We start from the raw sequence: 23,215 nt of genomic DNA, 5'->3' as shown, positions 1-23,215 counted from the left end.
CTTCATCTACTGTTTGTGAGTCATTATAAAAAAAATTAATTTGTGAATATATTTCATTTATAGAAAATGACAGGAGAAAGTGAAGAAAATGTTATTTAAAGAAGTACTTAGTGGGAAAAAAATGTCTAATAGTATTGAAATAACATTATGTAGTATTTAATTAGATAAATATGACTAATTAAAGTATTTGGTTTCTAAATACAAATGGATTATATTGATATTATACACTGGGTAATCTGCTAATTATCAATTAATTGTTTGGACACCTGAACCATGTTAAATTTGTCCAACCGGAGGTCCAAACCACAACATTATTAGACATAAATTAAAATAATTAATACGTAAAAAGTAAAAACAGCAAATCCCCTCATCTGAGAAGTTGGAACTGTAAATGTTTTAGCATGTAAAATATCATATAATTGGTTATAAAAAAATATTTGTAGCCTTAAATTGACGAGTAAACTAATCAAGGAATTACTCCAAGTTTCAATTTTTTTTACTGACATTTTTTTTCATCTGTTTAGTATGGGAGAATCTTAATCTGTAAAGTAACTAAACATGTCTCGAAAATTTAGTGAAGTAAAAAGTACAAGTACATGGTGTGTTTCCTGTTCCTCGCAGTCTGCCGACATAACACGAAGGCAGCGTAACTCTGTGATTGACAGGCCCTGTGAACCAACCATTTGCAGGGGGCGGGCTCTGGGGCAGGAACTGTTTCCGTAACCGACCCACACACACACACACACACACACACACACGTGTGAGAAAAGCTGGCGTTCATTGCCGTCCGCTCTCTTCTGAATCTCACCAGCCGCAGGTAAAGTTACATCTGAATCGTGGCTCTAAAATACGGCGCTTTTCGCTTTCTCCACACCTATTTTTCAGTCCACTTTTGCTCGTTAAAAACATCATTGCCGTCGACGTTAGCTAGCTTTTTTTTTTTTTTTTTCTCTCGGAGAGAAGTCGCCTGCGTCTTTTGCTGATCTGTGAGTGGCGTGTAACGTGTTCATTTTGTCCTGTAAGCGCCTGCGTCGAGCTCGGGTCCGTCAAGAGGTCTCTGCAAGTGTACAGCAGGTGGTGGAGGAGGAGGAGGAGGAGGAGGAGCAGGAGTGTTTCCCAGATCTGCACCCGTCTCCTGCTCCCTCAGCCTCACCAACAGTAAGTCGGTAGCATCGTTTTCTAGGCCATTTAATGCATCACTGACTTATCAACATACGGTTGTACTTCGCGTTGATGTCAATGTAGACAACTGCAAGTACAGTACGGCTTTTGTAGCCTGTTACTTTGACTGTGTTTGACTCGCTGCATGACATTCACTCTGTTAACTTGATGACGTCAACGAAAGGGGCTGTTCAGTGTTGTACTTCCACAGTGTTGGTAGACTTGCTAAAAGTCACAAATGTTCTGTACACTAAATATCCTGTTCCCTGGTTTGAGGGCAGCGAGGCACCTTTGTTGTCGTCTCTCTTCTGTCTGCTGCACAACAAAGGCCAAACTCTGACCTTTCTGAAGTCTGTGGGAAAAATAACGCAGGTGGCCGAGGACATACAGTACACAACTGCTATGAGTACTCCTGCCAAATTTTATTTGTAAAATTGGTGGATTGTCCCTTAGCTGATGTATTTGCTTGTAATGTGTTAAAACGTTGTCCCCCCCCCCCCCCCCCCCCCCCCGTTGTCCCAGTTTGGCTCTGATGGCTGAATCCGAGCCCGGACCTGCCCCTGCCCAGGTTGGGGAAAAGAGAAGCTGCCCGGAGGATGAAGAGGAAGACACACCGTCAAAGAAACCAAAAGTTGAGAATGATCACAAAAACGGAGGTCCTTCCCACCAAGATGGGGAGGAAGAGCCAGAAGGGGGAGCAAGTGATGGAGAGGAGGATGGTGAGACCTTTGCTGACATGATGAAGCACGGCCTCACTGAGCTGGATGTGGGCATCCTGAAGTACGTCAGTGACCACGAGGGCTTCTCAGGAATCCTAAAGGAAAGGTTTGTTTCTCCTTCAAGAGCCAGTAGATGATTTGCCTTAAAATGTTTTAGTCTGATTTGTATAACAGGTGATTTCTTGTTGTTTTTACTCAGATATTCTGATTTTGTTGTGCATGAAATCAACAAGCAAGGCACGGTGTCGCATTTAGATGACCTCTCTATACCAGCAGAGGCTGAGGTAAGATAGCACTTCTCTTTATTATATTTAAGATTTGACCAACATGGCTGCTTATGTAAGTGGACTGAAGGGGAGTTTGTTGACTTATTGAAGCCAGTAAGAGACAGAACTCGTTTTAAACGTGTCCACAAGTCTCACAGCGCTTCCAGATAAGTACGACTAACCTGTACAATGCTGGAGTACGATACACAGCATTCACCCTTACCTACAAGTACAGAGCACCAAGTGTGAAAGCAGCCTCTGATTCCTCTTGCACGTACACTTGGCTATCCAAATCATTTTAAATGTGATGTTGACACAGTTCACAACACACGCAGTAAAGACAACCTTGAACCTGTGTTTTCAGATCCCTGAATCAGATCAGTTCATGCTGTCTGAGGTTTTTGTGATGTTATTACTATTTTAGGAAGTCCCAGAGGCTGAACAGCAGTCAAACGATATCGAGGTGCTAACTGAGGAGCAGAAAAAGGAGCTCGGTGAGCTGCAGTTCTTCAAGAATAAAGAGGGCAGTGTCTCCATCGAGGTGAGTTTACAGGAGTGCACCTGTCTTTTCAGAATAAAACCACCATCATTTAAAAAGATAACATCCCTTCAAAGTCATTGAGACTTTTTTTTTAATTTATTTTTTTTATGTTAAGTTCTTACTCATCTCTTTAACATCTGTAGGTGTTGGATGATACTAAAGAGAAACGGACGCTGGTCCACAAAGCCATCAAGACTCAGTTTGCCGGTCTGGAAACAAAGACAGAAGAGAAGGAAGGACGCAAGTTTATAGTGGCGTACCACACTGCTGGGAAGAAGGCTTTAGCAGGTATGTGGAGAGGAAACACAACCTGAACTCTGGAACAGTAGATTCATGTAATAATCAAAGGATTTACTGCATGTCCATCTTACTTTTACTTTTATTCACTGCAGCGCATGTCGTCCAGAGCAGTAAATTACAATGCATGCACATGTGCACATGCATGGTCAACACACACCTGCATGATTCTGCTCAGATGTGGACTCGTAGTGGTTTAAAAACTGGCAGCGTTTTGGTTCCTGGACCGACCTTTAACCTTAGTGGAATGCTCTCATGTAGGTTTCGACTGAACAATTTGAAGGACAGGAGAGATTAGCAGAGCCACATCGGTGGAAAAAAAAACCTGCACTTGTGTTTCATAAACCATTTAAGTAGCACACTCCACTCTCAGGCCCATGCATGAGGCCTCACCCCTGACCACCCGTCCCACGCTCCATAAGAATCTCTTTCTTAGTAACGTTATTCTATCCTCCTTTTGCTCTTCTCTGGTGGATAGAGGTCAAAACAGCTGCAGGTAAGAACCTGTTCTCCACACAGCACAGAGAAAGTGGTAAAACCCATATGGAGTTAGGTGTTGGTTGCTAGACATGGTTAAATTGCTCTGTGTTGTAATATCGGGTTTAATTTTTTTCTCCATCATGTGTTGCAGTAGTAAACAATCCGGATAACAAACTAGGTTTTTGGCCCACTGCTCAGAAATATTTGGAAATAGAGAGTCTGTAAGGTTATTGCTGAAATATTGGGAGACCTTTTAAAGTGATTTGTATTTTTCAATTGAATTGAAAACTGTGTTTTTCATTGCATTTTTTTCTGTCTCCATTAAAAGCTCCAAGGAAACACTTCTGGCCCAAAAACCGTGGTAGTTTCTGCCACTTTGTCCTGTACAAGGAGAACAAAGACACCATGGACGCTATCAATGTGCTGTCAAAGTTCCTCAGGTCTGGATGTAGCGCTTTTTATTTGCCTATTAATCGAATCATCTAATAATAACGGAGACAGAGGAGCGCACAAACAGCCAAATGAACTCACATGTGTGTAATGACACATCCCTCTCTAGGCTTAGACCCAACATGTTTTCCTACATGGGAACCAAGGACAAGAGGGCCATCACTGTGCAGGAAATAGCGGTGCTCAAGTGAGTGTACAAAGCTGTGAGCACATTACTGCAATAATCAGTGCTTACGTTCTTTAATTTTCTGCTGTTACTGGGTAGATAATCTCTGGCATGCCAGCTTGTTGCACAGGATCAATTATTCAAGTAACCTTTTCACTGTTCACTCAGGATCACAGCAGAGCGGCTGTCTCATCTCAACAAGTGCCTCATGAACCTCAAGCTCGGAAACTTCTGCTACAAAAACCACCCTCTGAAGCTGGGAGAGCTGCAGGGAAACCACTTCACTGTGGTCATCAGGTCAGAAGATCCTTGTATACATACAGTGCGTTACGTTACTGTTGTTTGGATGCTGGTCAGCTTTCAGCTGTGGGCATTAAAACAAGAGCATGTAAAGCCAAAACTTATGTAAATATTTTCTCAAAAACTGCTTATAAGCAATTGTCTGTCACGTTTCATAGACGGTACAACTGTCTCACTGGTGTTTTGCATTGTAATGAATGGGTCACAGAATTTCATTTAAAAGCTCTTCAATTGTTAAACCATGATGCAGGCTCAATGGAGCTGAAGAAAACCTGCGTCTGCGAGACTATAATAAACTAGTGTCTCGGCGGGAATCTTCTAGTGTAATCGTGATGTTCAGTTAATTAAGTATGACTACCATATTTGTGCTTGATTTATTAATGACTAGCATGAACTCATCAGGTCAAGCACAACCGATACTCTTGATTTTTTTTGTGGCCGATACTGACGTAAGAGAGTAAAACAATACACACAGACAAATACAACAATTTTCATTTTCCCCAAGCATCTTTTTCCGCATTATGTCCTTTTAAGAAAAAGTTTTCATATCAGCCAACATACATGATACCGGTATATCAGCGATTGGCTAATATTTGCCAATAAAATCAGTACAAACTAGAGGGAACTATGGCCGGTTTGTCACAGCACGCTGTTTTATTTCATGTTTTATCTGGATATCAGGAACATCTCAGGAACAGATGAGCAGGTCTCTCAGGCCTTGACATCCCTCAAGCAGACAGGCTTCATCAACTACTATGGCATGCAGCGCTTTGGCACCACAGCAGTGCCCACACAACACGTTGGCAGGTGAGGTCACGACACGGAAATACGTGCATAACTTCATGATGTGGCATAATTTGCCAGGACAGTAAACTGAAGTGTCCTTCCCTCCTTTTTTGTCTGCGACAGGGCCATTCTGAAGAACAACTGGAACGAGGTGGTAGATCTGATCCTCAAACCTCGTCCCGGAGGTAATAAACTTTTCTCACTCTCTTTTCCTCTACCTGTTAAGCGGTTCAAATGTGTTTCAAACTTCCCATCATCTTGTTTGCTTCTTACAGCAGAGAAAGAGTTTTTGGTCCGCTGCAGGGAAGAGTGGGCAAAGACTCAGGACCCAGAGGCGGCGCTAAAAAAGCTGCCCAACAAGCGCTGTGTGGAAGGACAGCTACTGAGAGGCCTGTCTATGTATGGCAAGAAAAACATCGTCACTGCCTTTGGACTGGTTAGTTTTCTGTCAGTAATGCCGTTTGCTAAAGTAAATAAAACGGGAAGATTGTTGCAGTTACTTACGGATTTAAAAAAAATATATTTTATTGACTATTTGAATGTGATGTGTAAATATATGTCTGTGAAGAGTACTCCACAGATTTAGTATTGCAGTCACATAAAATGATCAAACTCACAACAAACAGTTGAAAAATATGGGATGCTGACGCATCAAAACTGTTGCAGTTGAACCAGAAACTTCGCCTTTTTATTCCACAGATTTCCCAAAACCTGGTGGCTACATTACCCACAATGCTCAGCTGTTGATATTTTGGTCAGGGAATCAGATCAGCCACAAGCCTCAAGAAATTAAAAGCCAGTTTGTTCAAGTGACATCAATATTAATTTTGTGCTCTTACTGAAGCTGTTGCCTCTTTGCTCTTTTCCAGATCCCTCGTAACAACCGTCTGATGTACATCCACAGCTACCAGAGCGTGGTGTGGAACACCATGGTGAGTCGCAGACACGAAGCCTTTGGCCTGAAGGCTGTGGAGGGGGACTTGGTGCTCAGAGGAAGTAAGACATTTTCCTTTTCATTCCGTTGCCTAACAACTGAAAGGACATTGTTGTTTGCTTTTTTTTTTTTTTTTTTTTTTTACATGTATTTGTACAGGCTAATCAAATGAGATATAATCTGTTTTGGCAATGTTTATAGGTGTTAGTTGGCTGATTTTTTTTTTTTTAATTAAAATTTTTTTTTTTTTAATTATTTTTTTTTTTTACCTCATTTACACTTACTGCAATCTCTGTCTGGAAACCTTGTCTAGTTAAGTAAAACATGTTAATACAAGGTATAAATGCATGCAGACTGTATCGTATTTACTGTATTTGGAGGTGGTCAGACCAGCTTTGTGATCCAAGACGGATGTAAATACAGTCTGTACAGAGTGACCAGATTCTGCAAAAACGCAAAAAAAACAGCTAGTGAGTAGTCACCTTCCTCTGCCAACCACGGCAAAAGCTCCAGTTAGCTCCAGTTTAGCAACGTAAAACGAAATGGAGCCCCCAAAGTACCTGGGACACACAATCAGCCAGCCCACCTCACATTGAGATCGGATCAAATTGCGGCACAGTTGAGATAACGGGACGCATTTTAATAGCAGGTGTAAATGCAAAGACCCTCAGATCAGATGTCAGATACAGATCACATGTTACCAGCAGATGTAAGTGGAACATTTTTTACCTTTGGACAGACCAGGCCGAGCAGTTTTATGCCAAGCTAAACTAAAGCTGGTGGCTGCAGCTTCATATTTCGTTTTCACATTTCGTTTAGAAATGAGAGTGTTTCCAGCTACCCTTCTGTAAGAAAGTAAACGAGTGCAGTTCCCTCTGTGCTGAACCACCGCCTTCACCAGAGTTTGTTTAAAGAATGACAAATTGGTTGAAGGAACATGTTTAAAAAATGTTTTCAAACCACTTCGGATTATTTTGCAGTTAAAAGCAAGTAGTCTGCTTGTTTCTACCCAGATAAAGTCTACAGAAAAAAGCAACTCTCAGCCAATATTTTGTGTTTTTTAAACAGTCAAATAATATGATTGGTCATCAAAAATACACGTGATGTCATCAGACTTCAATTGCAAGTGTTATTCAAACTGCATTTTTAGCTTTTGATGACATATTTCCTGATGTTATATAGGAAATATTGACCTCTGATGTTTGTCTCTGGTGTGTTTCTGAAGCCAAAGCACACGTGCTGTCTGCAGAGGAGGCCGAGAGTCACTCCATCCATGACATTGTGATGCCACTCCCTGGGTTTGATGTCATCTACCCGTCTCACCACAGTAAGAAGTGGATCTGTGTGATTTCAAGTTCATTTATTTGTATGTTACATGAAAAGACGGCTGAGAAAAATAACACTGGGTGGTTTTAATGCTGATGTGTGTGCAAATGAAAACACCTGGTTTTTTTTGTACACACAAGTTATTTTTTTTTAATTTTTTAATTTTTTTTAAACTGTCAGCTTAAATTGATAAAAAAGCCAAATGAATTCATTCCTGATGAAAAACATCCACCTTTAGGTTACAGATGTACCCCAGTTCTCTGATATCATGAGTGAGATACCGAGATTTGAAAGAGAACAAAATATAGAAGTAATGAGTGGTTTAACAAAATCATAGAATCATTAAAAACCCAACAAATTAAAGTAAACTTGTAACAGAAGGGGAAATGAAATATACATGTAGATGTGAGAATGTAATCGTGTTGCGTTATCGGTGCTGTTTGCATGTTTCTGTCAGTTGGTAAAGGTTACAGAGAGCTGCTCTCCGCTGACGGGCTGGACATCGACAACATGAGACACAAAGTGAAGGACTACTCTCTGGCTGGAGCCTACAGACGGATCATCATCAGACCCAGTGACGTCAGCTGGTTAGCACACCTTTAAATCATACAGAGCCCCAAACATTTGATCTTTTTAACAAGCAGAATGGCTTTACAGAGTAACGGGCTGTCTCCGCAGGAGGCGTTTCAGTCGTATTTTTAACTCGTCTGTTTTACTGCACGCGACAGAACAATAGACTTCTATGTTAATCAACAGCTGTCTACACCACTGGCGCGCTGGCTCACATGTCGCACACATAGATGCCACCCGAAGCATATTTTTAGGCTTTAATTCTATTTTTCTCTATTTTATGTGTGTAACTACTGTTATTATGTATTGGGCTCAAAATGCAGGTAACCTACGCTCAACACTGTCCCTGAACGCCTCCTGTGTAGTGTCGCGTCGGGTGGTCGTGCTCTGTACTTCCTAGCCTTTCTTCCATATCTGTTCATCTGCTATTTTCATCTCTCTATTAGCCTGACTGGGGTGGGGCAATATAGCTAGCACTTCCTGGAGCCCTACCGAAGCCCCCCCTACCGTGCCAGGAAGGGGAGGGACTTACAGGGATGGTCCGGCCTTGTCTGGAAAATACCACTACCGCGAGGCCCTCTGTGTGTCGATCAGGTCTCGGAGGAGGCAGACTAAGATATTTGGTTCACCACGGAACAGAAATGGAAGAAACACAAAATGACCATGAATCGCCCTCGGCCCGGGGCTCCACGCAACATCTCCCCTCGTGGCGTATCGATGATCAAGAGAAAGGTGGGGGATCAGCCCAGAACTACACGGGAGGAACTTGTTAAAGATCTCAAGACGGCTGGGAACACGGTCACCAAGAAAACCACCGGTAACACACTACGCCGTAATGGATTCAAATCCTGCAGCGCCCGTAAGGTCGCCCTGCTCAAGAAGGCACATGTACAGGCCCGTCTGAAGTTTGCCAATGAACACCTGAATGATTCAGAGAAGGCTTGGGAGAAGGTGATGTGGTCAGATGAGACCAAAATCGAGCTCTTTGGCATCAACCCGACTCGCTGTGTTTGGAGGAAGAGAAATGCTGACTATAACCCCGAGAACAGCGTCCCCACCGTATGTCCATATTAGGACTGGCAAAGTTCCACTTTTGAGCCGCTTGCGCAACAGTAGAGACACAGACGGAGCACTCAATACTCATATCAGCTTTGTGTAAAGACATGGTGTAACACTACCACTGTTAAAACAACGATGCTGTTATTGTGTACTGCAGTACACTTTGTTTTAGCATTGAGCCTTTTTTCTGTAATTTAACATTTCACAGCGGGCGGTGTATAAACCGGTGTGTTGTGTTATTTGTGTTTGTCGTGTGCAGGGAGGTGATCCAGTACGACGACCCCAGGATCTCTCTGGTGCACACGGATTTTGAGAAACTGGAGAACAAACCTGCTCCTGTCTTCAACAAAGGTAAGCTCATTGTCGGCCTCTTTGGTTTTGTTCCAGAAGTGTGAGTGAAATGGGATTTAGTTCAGACAGCGACGTTCAGGACTGTTTTGCAATTGCAGCCATACATGCGATGAAACTAAAGGACACAAATGAGCACACATGCCCATATACATGTATCCAATACATCAGGCCCTTTAAAAGGCAGCTCAGAGATGTTTAAAAAAACAAAACAACACCACACATTTAAAATAAAAACTGAAAATACAAACCAAGTGTGTAGTGTAGCTCGGCTGTAGCAGGTCTTTGACGTTTCCCACCATAATGAATGTGGCACAAGAAGAAAATCTGTTTTTGGAGATTTTTTATTATGACAAAATAGAAATTAAGCATGAGAGTTCAGGACGCACACAGCCCGATCCAGTTCTTCTCTCCTTTGTCCCGACAGAGGGGAAGTACCGCGCTCTGCGGATGGAGTTCTCCCTGCCTCCGTCGACCTACGCCACCATGGCAATCAGAGAGGTCCTCAAGCTGGACACCAGCATCAAAAAACAGACGCAGCTCAACACCACCTGGTTCAACTGAAACCAAAACACTTTCAGGCACAAACTGGACTGCTGCTGCAGGCTACATACTGCTCTGAGTGTTTTTATGTTGTATTATATATAGTATGTGTGTGTAAGAGCAATTCGGTTCTCTCTGAACCCAAAGGTAATTTCTTTGAAGTACAAAGAGCAACAATTTATCATTATTCAATTTTTTTTATCATGTTTTTACAGACTCTAAATTGTTTCTGTGCTGCAGTGATTCGGCATATTTGGACAGTGAACCTGGTGCGTTCAGGGTCCTCACACGTACAGTAATTCCTGCTGCTGGGTTGTACAGAAATATGAATTTATTATTTTTTTTTGCTTTAAGCTAATAGTGTGAATTTGGAAAAACTCTTGAGACAAGTTAAAATTGCTAAAAGGTTTCACGCAGTGTCTGTCTGTGGTTCGCTTGTATAAAAACCTTTCTTCAGAGTAATGCTGTGTTTTATTTAGTTCTTCTCCTCTCATAAAGAAGGTTTAAGACTTTATTTAATATCGCAATGAAGCCATTATCTTTCTAGTTTTCCCACAGGGGCCTGGTTGTCCTCATAATGTGACTAAGATCACATTAACACGGTCTCCCTCTGCTGGTTGTCAGAACAAAATATCCTGCGATTTAATGTATTTTGGGCTCTTAGCAGCCTGCTGTTGATCTAAACAGCCACTGATGAGCTGACCATCTGGCACTGTGGCATATGCCAGCTGGCAGGTTGCAGCTGCCCCCTCAAACTAATCAGATCCTTCAACCGGGGGTTATGTCTGCCCTCCTGGGTTTGGATTATTTCTCTGTATTTATGTTTCAGTGCTGTATCATTTTTTTTTATGACCTGCTGCAACAAAACACAATTCAGGAGACCAGATCCTGATAAATAATTCAGAGCACTGCAAAAAAGATAATATATTTTTTTATTTGTACACCGTACTTTATCTAACTTAAATTGTCTCTTGTTGTTGATATTTGATGTAACAGTTCGAGATCCAGCTCTGAACTAAAGTCACTCCCGACCACAAAATGTCCAAACAAAGAATTGCACAAACTGCAGCTCTAAAAAAATAAATTAAAAAAAATCAAAGTTACTGCTGTTTTCTATTCTGATCAGCAGGGAAACACATTATTATCCAACTTTAAGTGAAACTCTTCTAAAACAGAATGACAATGACTTTGGTTTGTGCTGCATTTGTATGCTCAAGTTTTACCAAGAGAAGTCCAGAGTGGTGCTGCAGTTGAGAGGCTGAATGGGAAAATGCTAAATTATTGGTCCAATCTGGTCTACACAGGCTGGTGGAGCTCCTCGTCATTATGTGGAGGATCAGTTTGCATATGATAAAGCGAATGAAGAGCCCAACCACGCAGGCTTGAGTTTTTCCATGATGCATTAATTCATAACCAAAGCTAAGATAAATCAATTTTTTTGGGTGAACATATCAGTGTTGACATTTGGGAACACAGTGTGTCACAAAATCTAAGATCAAAAATCCAAACAGTAGTTTTCCAGACCTTTCAACCAATTTGTAAATGGACCTTTTTAACTGGGAGTATTTAGTATGCTGTGTATAGTTTGTTTCAGTGAAATACACAGCTAATAATACACAAAATATGATGGGTCCAGTAAACAGGAAAATCGGGGTGAAAGTGGAGTGAAGTGAAGAACACTTGAGGCCCAAAATGGAAAGTGTTGACTATTTAAAAAAATTTCTAAAATGTGCAAATTATTTTAATCAGCAAATCAAGAATATGCTAAAATATAGCCAGGAGCGGCAATGATCCGGGTCCATGAAAATTGCAAGCAGTAGAAGACGAGAAGACCGTGGAAGTAAATCACATGCACATACAGCAACATTGTTGACTAGTTGTACATGGGCAGGACAATGCAGAGGATGTCCTGAAAAAAAAAAGAGCTCTGTAGGCCAGAGAGGTAATATATTGTAATTGTTTGAATTTTGGGATTGTGAATATAACGTCACGGGGCAATAAATAATTGGTGGTGCAGCGATTAGCACTGTCGCTCACAGCATGAACCTTCGGGGGTTTGAACCCAGGGTTCGATGTTTTTTCTTTTTCTGTTCTTACAAAAGCATATACTTTACATCATTATATAAATTGTTCTCTTCTGCCACTCTCAGGTAATTAACAGTAACTGAGGTTCGCTCATGTTAAAAAGTCAATTTTTGAAAATGTATTAATGGGATTTTGGGGGTGAAGTTTGTGGCAGTTCAGGCAGAAATCCAAGAAATTGGTCAATATCAAATTCATTTTGAATGACTCACAAATATAAGTTGAATCTTCAAAACCAAAAATGAACAATAAAGCTGATTTTAAAAAGCATTTTCACAGTCAAGTATCTACAAAATAATCATTTAATTGTAAGGATGGACTTAAGAAAATACCACTTAATATCCTGCATGTTTGTTTGAAGCGGGACATGAACCTCGGACATTTTGCACCACGGGAAAGAGCTTTACTGACATTGTGCATTGAGGCTATGACTTGAGGATCAATGAAGTTATTTCTTTTCTCGTTGTTATTTTATATCATTTTTGTGCCTGTATGTCTCAGAGAGCTAACTGCTAACATCAACCAATAACAAAAATCTCTCAAGCTGGCTAGCTATGTGCAAAATAGGTTCTCAACACACTCGCACGTCTGTCTCTGGCAGATGCACAAAAGTTATTTTTTTATACTTTGCATGTTTTTAAGTTTACAGACATGTTTTTTTTTTTTTTTTATTTGGTTTTAAAATGTTTTTATTTATTTGGCGCCTTTTGGTTGGTTATCAGTGTGTGTGTGTGCATTTTGTATTTTTAGTTGAGATATCACACCTCCTACCTTCAGCGGGACTCGGACTCCCGTCGTGATGGAGTCATTTCCGGCTCTGAAGCAACGTTGCAAACCAACCGGACTATTTTCAGCGCTGAAGAACCGACAGGTGGGTTAGTTCAACACGTAACACTGCTTCTTCGGCAAGGTTGGGATTGATGGTTCAAACTTTTGGTGAAGTTTAATCAGATGTTTGGGGAAATAAAAAAATGTCCATGGAGTACAAATTACAGGAAGATATTGAATATCACTGCAGACTCACAGTTTTACCAAAACAACCCTTTTGAAAATGATACCTCATATCGAAAGACTGTCTCGGTCAGTTTTGGGAGCATTTGAATGAAGATTTGTGGAGTCGTACATGTTAAGTGATTTTGCATATTTTCACAAATACAGCGACTGACTTGGATGGATGGGTGAATTTTGGTGAAGTTTGGGGAAAAAGTCAAGACTGGAGTAGTTTTTGTTGTCGACACTTAAAACGCTTCTAAAAGTCAAAATGTTGGAAATATAATTCTGAAAAAATTTGCATATGATTGGGATGATGTCAGGTAAATTGTCAGATTTTGGTGAATTTGGAGACTATAAAAACTAGTAGGTGGGTCTGATAACGTTATATTAGATAGGGGTCAGATCTAGCAGGATGTGAGTGTTTCTGAAGAAGAAAGTCATCCTTTATTGTTCGCATAAAATCAACAGTTGAATGAATTCCAAAGCATCTGGACCCACTTCGTACTCCAACGTCTCCTGCAGGGATCTAAGCAGAGATTACTTTTCATTTAAAATTCTCCACTGCTGCACATCATCAGTATGTAACTTCTGATGTGGCACGAAGTTGTTTCATTATGTTTTTATACTTCCGACAATCATTCTTTTATCTATTTATACTTTTTAAAGGAGAGAGTTCTGTTTATATTGTCTCCTTCTCTTCTCGTCTTCTTTCTCTCTCTAAAAGACAAATGGTAGAAAAGGAGAGATAACAGTTAATTAACAGGTTCAGCAGCCAGAGGAATGATCTTAATTATTATCCAGAGTTTTGTTATTAACTTAGAATATGCAGTTTTTGCTCTTAAAACTGTATTCATTTAATAAGGAGACCAAACTTGACAAAAACGTTAACAAACGAGGACAAATTAAGGAAGGTGGCGTGGGACATAAAACAACTGAAATCACATTAAATTAAATGTCCTGCTGTGTTTCCTGATAATAATTTAGAATGAGTTCAAACTTACCTTTTTAAATAAGATGTTTGTCGTCCTCTTGTCTCGTCTCAGGCTCCTCTGCACTCTTCTCTCTCTCTAAAAAACAAATGACAGATATGAGGGAACAACAGTTAATAACTCCAGCAGTCATGTGAACACAACAAACATTGATGAATAGAGAAATACTGAAAATAAAATGGAATAAATGTATAATTTTTAAATGAGAGAAGGCAGTTCGTGCTGTCTGCTTCTCTTCTTTTGTCGTCTGCTCGTAGTCTGTAGGTGTTTCTGTTAAATTGTTTGTCCCACTCTATAAAACAAATGACAAAAAGAGACAACTGAGATGGTTCTAATTCTTGTCTTGTTCTTCTCTTTCTAAAGACAAACATCTGATAAAAAAAAAGAAAAAAAGACAACAGCTAAGACCTTCAGGTATTTCATATTTTATACACCATAAACACAATATATTTAATATTAAGAGTCTTTGTAAACAACTACTTACTAATTTGTTCATTCTTGGTGTCGTGTCAGATCAATCTTTTTTTAAGGGATCTCAGCAGCACAGTTCACCATAGTTTCCAGGGGGTTCGAACACAGGCCAGCTCCAAGAAATAAAGAAATGTGCCAGACACACTGACAACGCTGACCCGTGCACTCCACTGAACATTCATATGGTGTCTCATGTCCTCAGGCACCTGGTGCCAGACGCTACCAGGCAGCCGGCCAGCCCGGCCACACACACAGGCTTTCTGCAGTCATCGGTGGATCAGTGGTGTTGTGGCTCTGACTCTGTCTCTGCTGCTGAATCTTCTCAGCTGTAAACCTCATTCTTCACTCAGACTGAAGTCCGAAGCTTCATCTGGACTGATGACGAGTCAGCAAAATGAAGCAAAGCCGGATGTGTCTTTGGCTGAAGAAAACACAGTCAGGCTTTTTTGTGAATTGAAGAAATCCATCTGAACTGCAGGCAGACTGTCTCAACACACACTGATTTAAGAGGCAGCTGAGATTTCCCAGTTGATCCTGAAGACACTTGAATCTTCTTTAAATGGGTTCTCAGCAGTGAATTCCTCGTAGCTCTGCTGGGCTGTCCAGCATGTCGAAAAAACACAGGTCAGCTCCAAGAAATAAAGAAAGGTGTAAGATGCACCAAAAACGCTGACCGGTGCTCTACAATCAACAATCTTAGTCAGGGGCCCTGGTGCAAGACGCTACCAGGGGCCTCACCAGCCCGGCCAGACGCACAGGCTGGCTTCAAGAAATAAAAAAATGTCTTCTGTGAATCTGCCAGATGCAGAATACAAAGAGTCAATCATATGTACAAGTGATCCCTCCAAGCCTATGAGTCCAAAACTGGCATTAGGAAGGTGGAAGGGATCGACCAAAAGTGTCATGATAGAGTCTGCAGCTTGCAGTTCCTTGAGGAATGAACAGATCTCGTAATGTGTTCATGAGAAACGTCAGAGCATCCCGTCACACTCTGAGGCCTTTTGGAGGTGGAGACGTTCTGCTGCGTGTCTCTTCCTCAGGAGCGTTCCTCTTCCTGGGAGTCGGTGCACACTGCGTAGACTCTTTGGTGAAGCGACACAGAACAAGACATGAGGACTTGTCCATCTGGAAAGAACAAACAAGGAACACGAGTCACATGACTGTGAGGAACAATGTGAAGATTTCTCACTACTACATGAATAAAATCAGTAAAACGTGACATGAAATCTGTCTAATTTTTACACCGTTGTTAACGTGACAATAAAAAATTGATTAAAAAAAAAGAAGAAAATTCTTCTTTCACCGTGACGCTGATGTCATGGTCTAGAAATATTTCATGAATACATATTTGAAATTTATTGTAAACTTTACTGAGGGACCAAAATTAAAAAGTCCAGCAATAATAGTCACATGAATAAATATTTGAAATGTAAGTACTTTAAAGCAAAAATGATCTGAAAGGACTGATGTGCTGGGGAGAGATTTAAAAAGAATCAAGATCAACGCTCCATGTTCCCAGCAGACGGCGGTGTTTGTCAGTGTGTGTGATAAATGAAGACAAATGGTAACGTTTATTATAAACTTTACTGAGGGACCAAAATTAAAAAGTCCACCAATAATAGTCACATGCTATTCATATTTAACACTCACTGTACGCCTGCTTTTATAATTATTTTAGTACAGCAACAGTCTTTAAGTAATGGTTGCACCCCATATCAGTTTATAAAATTCTTTAATTTATGAATTCAAAAAGAGACTTGGTGAGAAAATTCACACTACCACAAGTCTTGAGCCACTAAAAAAAATATATATATAACTTTTCTAATTAAACACTAGACAGATGCACAGAGCTGTGTCACCTGGCCACAGTAACAACACTCTGCATACGGTAGCCACATAATATGTAACGGTAATTAAACCATGCACCAACTGTGAAAACATCTGGACCTCATTTTTTTTTTTACATCGCCTTATTTTACATCATAATTGACGGAGGTCCAAGCCCATTAATCCCCTGATAGTGTGCAGAGGATTAAAAGTGGGACACTTAACTCAGTGGGATGTAGCTGAGTACATTTACTCAACTACTGTATCTGACTTGAAATTTGTGATAGGTTACTTGTACTTGACTATAGCTACATCTCAGAGGTAAACATTGTGCTTTTTACTCCACTTCAGGTTTTACTTGCAGGTTCAGCTGCATGTTACTTTTTGGAAAACAACTTTTTATCTGCTTCTAGTCCAATGAAAACCATGTATCTCAAAATTTTGAGATTTTGAATTGACATTTTGGGAGGATTAAATGTTCCTGGATTGGGTGAGAAAATTCTCCGCATTTTTGAGCTGAAATAGGTTATATAAAATCCTCATGGGTCAGCTGTGTGATGTCACAAAGCTGAAAACGGGACTGTTGTCTATACTCGTTGTTTTTTTTGCACTGCAATAATCTTATAGACTATAATGGATTACTGTAGTTTAAACTAACCAACAATAGAGGAAGTAATTTAAATTAGCACTACCTTAAATAACTGCAGAAGTAAAATGCACAAAAAAGCAGCAATTTTAATCCAGAAACATCAGATATAAAGTAAAGTAAAACACTGACAGCGAGCATTTACTGCATAGTGTGTAGTTTTAGGATACTTTTCATACTTTAAGTGTGCTACATTGTGCTGACATTAGTCACGTAACCTTATTTAAGTAAGGTTTTGAATGCAGGACTTTTACTAGTAATAGAGTATTTTTACTTTGTGGTATTGGCATTTTTTCTTAAGTAGCCTTAAGGACCTGAATAGCCTACTTCTTCCACCACTGACTGAACTTTTATTCCTATAACTTTACCATTAACTGTGACTGCAACGCCTCTAATAAATCCAGACACTTTAAATGTCAGAGCCTGGACTTGGTGCTTTAACACCACCGGATACATTTCAATCTAGCGTTAATTATGAAAACATGCTCCCTTAGCCACTCATATGCGCCGAGGTCGACCACGCTGACGTCAGACGTCGGCCTCCGACTCGTCCCATATCTAACGTCGTTTCCATGGTGCATGCAACACCCCAATTTTTTTAGGATTTTACAAAAAAAATGGCCCAGTCGCCATCTTTGTCGTATACTTTCAATGTTAAACTCGACAACTTTACCCAAGTTGAAAAAACTGTTTTTCACAAATAAAACATCAATATTTATTAAAAAAAATTCAACTGGCAGGTTCAATTTTAGTAAAATCCATCGTTTCTGATCATTTTACTCTGAAATAATAAGTTTTAAAGTGGGTGTAAAAATGTAATGATGTTTTTGTGAAATATTTTTCAACAAACCAAATAAAATGACTCATATTTATGATTTAAAATATTATTTCTTATTTTATTTGACTTACTGTTTTACATTGTGACTTATTCGATATAGATGTTCAGTAAAAAATATTTTAATTTGGCTTGCTGGCCTTAGCTAGGCTTGCTCTGTGGGGTTTTACCATAGCAGTCATCCAGCAAACGGAGGATGCCGACGGTCAGCAGGTGTTTCTCACGGCGGAAGATGGAGGCCATGCTTGATTAACTTGAACAGCTGCTTTCTCACTTTCGGGTTTCAAGGCAAAACTGGATTTTTTTTTTTTTACTTTTCAATTAAAAAAAAAAACTTTGACAGTTAAAGAGTTGCGCTTGTCAATAATTCAGCTTCTGTCAGTAAGACTCAGGTGCCGAATGACATCAGAACTTTGCGAACTGCTTTTATAGAAGCACCTGAACATGTCAGTCATCACTATGACAATAGGATGTGGGTTCCAACGAGATGACATTGAGTTTCCTTCTTTTTACATACAAATTTAACTACCTTAATATAGCCTACAAATACTTCATATTAACATATTTACTGGTCAATGATCAATGTACTCCCTTCACACAGAGAATAAAAACTATTTAAAGTTGTCATTTAAATGTTGAGGTCTTCATAAATTCTTCATGTAGTTTGGTTAGGAAAAAAAGTCATCTTTTCTTGTGAACATAAAAATCAAAAGTAAAATTTATTTTAAAGCATCTAGCGCCATCTCTTACTCAGACGTACTACAGGGATGTAGAGATTACAGTTTATTTAAAAATCTCCACTTAAACTCCTGCAAAATCCCATTTCACTCCACATCACCACTGTGCAATTTCTGATGTGGCAGTTGTATTATTAAGTTTTTATATGTAACCGGGTGATATAATCCAAGATTTAAATACTGTATGTGCAGGAAATAAACCCCAGTAAATTACATTTTACGATGGAGCACAGCTGAAGTACATGTTGGACTTTCGACAGCAGTGTAGTTTTACTGCTTCACGGAACAGTGTGGGCACTGACATGGCAAAGGAGGCTGGGGAAATGCAGGAAGTACAACATAAAACGTTCTTTTGCTCGTTGTGGATGTGCTTGGCAAGGAAAGAGCAAGGAAATTATGAATAATCCTATGTTAAAGAGTGATTATTTAGCAAAATGAAGCAATATGTTGCCTAATTTTTGTATGAAGCACTTATCCAATTCGACATTTTGTGTAATTGTTGGTTTAAGATCACAGATGCTGGTTGAACATACAGGGGGATGGGGAGGGGGATGGCAGAATAATATTTGCATTCACCTAATGATTACAACATTGTAATTGTATTGTCACATCCAGCCACATATTTCATAGTATAGTGAAAAACAACAAACATATCAGTCAATATCATTAACAATGTTGACACATAGAAATTAAGTGAAGAGACAACATCTTTGCCTGCTGTGTGTCTCATACCATTTTAGGCATATTATGCAAATCCTTATCTTCTTTCCTTCCCAAGTAGACAAACCATTGCCATGTTTGAAAAGCCATTAACCAGGCCCAGTTTCACTCACAGGAACAGTGAAGTTCCCAGACCAATAATTATGAGACATTACCAACTCCATGAACTAACTGGAAACATGCAGCAGCTGGATGTGAATCCAGAGTTGAACAGCTAAACATCATTTGAAAGCAGAACCCATCATAAATCTTCCTGAGTAAACCCTAAAAAAAAACAACTAAAAAAAACCCAATCTAACTGTGACATTATGTGATTACAGGAATGCAAACAGAAAGCTACTTCAACAGCATGGGCAAGAAAACTTTGCATTTTTACATTTTTATTCAACTGTAAATTGATTCAGTGTCTCATTGCATCTTGTGAAGGGCTCATTGCATATGAGGAAAATGATCTTAGTTCAAAATGTAAGATACAAGTCTTCGAAACAATCCAAGGCCCCCTGTAGGGTTTGTGGGGGAAAAAATAGAGCTTCCATTGTTTTGTCTTTTTGGTTTACTGTCACTTCGTTTAATTCAAACTTTTTTGAGAAAAAAGAAATTCATAAGAGTAACCTTTCTGAAGCGACGAAGTCCGTGACCTGTGAGTCGGGCAGTGGAAGCTCAGGTTGTGCATCAAAACTTTGTTGAAACCCAAAGAGTATTACAGTCTTGTAAAATTTAAGAGCCTGCCTGGCCTAAAAATAATAATAATTTAAAAAAAAGCCAAATACGTCCACAAAAGCAAAACCCTTCTGGTAGTGAGTTTTAATGAAATCCGAAGAAACAGTGCTCAGTATGAAAGAAATCTGGAAGAGTACTTATTATTTGGACACATTAAATGTTAAAATGTGATGTGATGTCTGCATATTTCAGAAAAGTTACTTTATTTTGTCCTCTTTGCTAAAAATGGCAACCAGATGTTTGATTAATTGTGCGCCTTAAATGACTCGTTCATCTGCTCTGACCTGTATTATTCAGCAGCAGTGCCCTCCTGCCCCTGTTGTTTCCCACTGTGACACTCAGCCTGCAGTTTTCTTCTCAAGGAAATGACTGTATTTACTCTGCCTTTATTTCCTTCTGAGTAAGTAAAGTTGTGTGTGTGTGTGTGTGTGTGTGTGTGTGTGTGTGTGTGTGTGTGTGTGTGTGTGTGTGTGTGTGTGTGTGTGTGTGTGTGTGTGTGTGTGTGTGTGTGTGTGTGTGTGTGTTTTCTAGAGAGAGAAAAGACTGAGGAATGTTTTTTAAAAACATCTGTTCCCATAACAACAGGCTGATGGCAGCATGACCTCTGTGGAAACAAACACTTCCTGTTTACTACCCGAACGTCTTCTCTATTTACACTGTAACTCCATGCTGACCTACAGTACCCATTCATCCATCAATCCGTCCAGCCAATGGTTCAGTTTACATATAAGGCTAACAGCAGTTAAGACACCCTTAATACTTAAAAGAAAAGCCAAAATGTGTCTAAAACTCCTTTTACTATCGTCTCTGAAGGTGAATTCAGGAGGCATGTTGACATCCACTTTTCAGAGAAATCATAACTGAAATTAAATTCTATATGATAACAATAATAATGTTTTGCCCAGTGTGGTAACAAAATATTGTTTCACTGGTAGTTTCGAGGTGAGGACACCAAACAGCTGCTTTAATGCATCTCTCTTTTGTCTCTTGTTTCTTCTCATCAATCCACTATCACCATCAAAAATATTCATCATTTTATGTCCTACTGTAAAAGTTTAGTGTTTGCTCAGAGATTAAAGGACTGTTTCATGAGGAGACACACAAAGAGGCTTTTTAAAGCAGAGATATTTTGTCACGGTGGAGCCCTGGAAGAAGCTGCAGCTGTGAACTAAACTTTAATGGCACTATAAACCATTAGCCAGCGGGATCTGCAAATGAAAAACAGCTGATACAGAAACTGAATTTAACTTTTTGGCCATAGTGTCCAGATACCACTGAACCCCCCCCCCCCCCCAAAAAAAAAAAAAAAAATAAAAAAAAATTGCATAACAATTAAGTAGACCATTGCAAAAACATTTACTGTAATAGCAAGTTACAGGCAGTTACTGCTCAGTGGGAAAATAAGTTAATTTATATTCCACTCCGTATCCACTTATCCAAAAAATAACTCATACTTCATTCTCCAGGTGGCCATATTGGTTTACATGCCTGTACTTGCAAAATGTTCTGCAAGGAAGACAATTTGCAAGTAAAAGAAAGAAGCCCTCAGGCCCGAAATGATGCGGTCCAATAGGACTAATAGCAAAATGCTTCCAGACAGTGATACATGTAATCTGACATTTTACTGAAGTCAAAGCAGGAATACCACAAGAGTTCTTTGCTGTAAAGTACTCATATATAACATGTAAAAAGCACATTATGTAGCTGTCTGCAGTAGAGCTAATTCTACTCATTTTCATACTGCAGGGTGGTTTAATTTACAGGATGGATGTTAACTGATTTGTAATATGCTCATTATAGGGTTATACAATCTTTATCTGTAAAAGTAACCAGTAAATACAGTTATCAGATCATTGTAGTGGAGTAACAAGTAACCCTGTTTCTGAAAAAGTTGGGACGCTGTGTAAAATGTAACTAAAAACAAAATGCTATGAATTGCAAATCCCATAAACCCATATTTAATTACAAATAGACCAAAGACACCATATCAAGTGTTAAAACTGAGAAATTTTCTTTTCTTTGGGTGAAGAGTTTTATGAAAAATATGTGCTTATATTTTGAATCTGACGCAAGCAACACATCTCAAAAAAGTTGGGATAGGGGAAACAAAAGACTGGAAAAGTTGTGTAAAGATAAAAAAAAAAAAAACACCTGGTGGAACATCTCACAACTAATTAGGTTAAATGGCAACAGATCAGTAACATTATTGGGTATAAAAAGAGCATTTCAGAGAGGCAGAATCTCTCAGCTTTTAAGATGTGGAGAGGTTCATCACTGTGAAAACACTGCATGGAAAAATAGCGCAGAAATTTAAGGATTATGTTCGTCAACGTAAAATTGCAAAGAAATTGGGGACTTTATCATCTACAGTACATTATATTATTGAAAGATTCAGAGAATCTGGAGAAATCTCTGTATACAAGGGACAAGGCTGAAAACCAATATTTGCTGGTCGTGATCTTCGGGCCCTCAGGCAGCACTGCATTAAAAACAGACACAAATCCGTAAACTGCGTTCTGCACATATTTCAACAGCATGCAGCAGAAGACTCCGGGTGCTAAACTGGCTTCCTGTCCTGCAGTTCAGACATGTCTCCAATTTAAAAAACTTGGTGCATCATGAAACGAAAAATACGACAGAGGAGACCCCGAACAAATGAGCGTGCTGAAATTGTACATAAGGCAAGAACGGGACAACGTCTAAATAGAAAAACTACAGAAACTGGTCTCCTCAGTTTCCAAACATTTACAAGTGTTGTAAAAATAAGAAGTGATGCAAAAGAGTAGTAAACGTGCCCCAGTCCCAACTTTTTTGAGACGTGTAGCTGTAATCAAATTCAAAAAGAGAATATATTTAAAATAAAACGATGAGATGTCTCAGTCTCAACACTTAATATGTTTTCTTTGGTCTGTTTGAAATTAAATATGGGTTTATGAGATTTGCAAATCATTGCCTTTTATTATTATTTACATTTTACACAGTGTCACTACTTTTTCGGAAACGGGGTTAGACAATATTTCCCTCTGAAATATTGTGGTATAAATGTATGAAAAGTATAAATTTGTACAAAATGCTGAAGTAAAGCACCTCAGAATTGTACTTGAGATAATGCACTGATACGTCCACTACCGGGGCTCTCACTATAATCCATGACACCAAGGTTTTTTTTCCATGGTCATTTTCACTCAGAGGCAGATTTCATTTTGGGGGTAAATTAATTATTTTCAATGTTTTCGAAGCAGTACAGCA

The 23,215-nt window shown here is 39.4% G+C and overlaps 1 protein-coding gene across 3 annotated transcripts; it reads left to right on the top strand.

The window, feature by feature from the left end:
* Positions 1-736: 736 nt before the first annotated feature.
* Positions 737-10,408, top strand: pus7 (pseudouridine synthase 7). 3 transcript variants are annotated; one of them, XM_069695287.1, is made up of 18 exons: positions 737-817; positions 1,024-1,158; positions 1,684-1,986; positions 2,080-2,164; positions 2,571-2,687; positions 2,831-2,975; positions 3,463-3,480; positions 3,793-3,904; positions 4,024-4,101; positions 4,249-4,377; positions 5,062-5,187; positions 5,290-5,351; positions 5,442-5,602; positions 6,036-6,162; positions 7,326-7,427; positions 7,884-8,013; positions 9,315-9,406; positions 9,831-10,408. In XM_069695287.1, the coding sequence occupies exons 3-18, from the start codon at positions 1,694-1,696 to the stop codon at positions 9,965-9,967; spliced, it is 1,914 nt and encodes a 637-aa protein (XP_069551388.1). In that variant the 5' UTR covers positions 737-817; positions 1,024-1,158; positions 1,684-1,693; the 3' UTR covers positions 9,968-10,408. The 3 variants fall into 3 exon arrangements, with proteins under 3 accessions (XP_069551388.1, XP_069551391.1, XP_069551389.1); XM_069695290.1 differs by lacking the exon at positions 3,463-3,480; XM_069695288.1 differs by lacking the exons at positions 737-817; positions 1,024-1,158 and adding an exon at positions 1,194-1,533.
* Positions 10,409-23,215: the final 12,807 nt, after the last annotated feature.

This window comes from Brachyistius frenatus, unplaced genomic scaffold, assembly GCF_029030835.1.
Source record: "Brachyistius frenatus isolate BFR_SWC_R1_liver_20210118 unplaced genomic scaffold, ASM2903083v1 Contig_19, whole genome shotgun sequence".
In the NCBI taxonomy this organism is placed as follows: Eukaryota; Metazoa; Chordata; class Actinopteri; family Embiotocidae; genus Brachyistius; species Brachyistius frenatus.
Note: the sequence above shows the minus strand (reverse complement) of the source record. Positions and strands in the feature narration are given on the sequence as shown.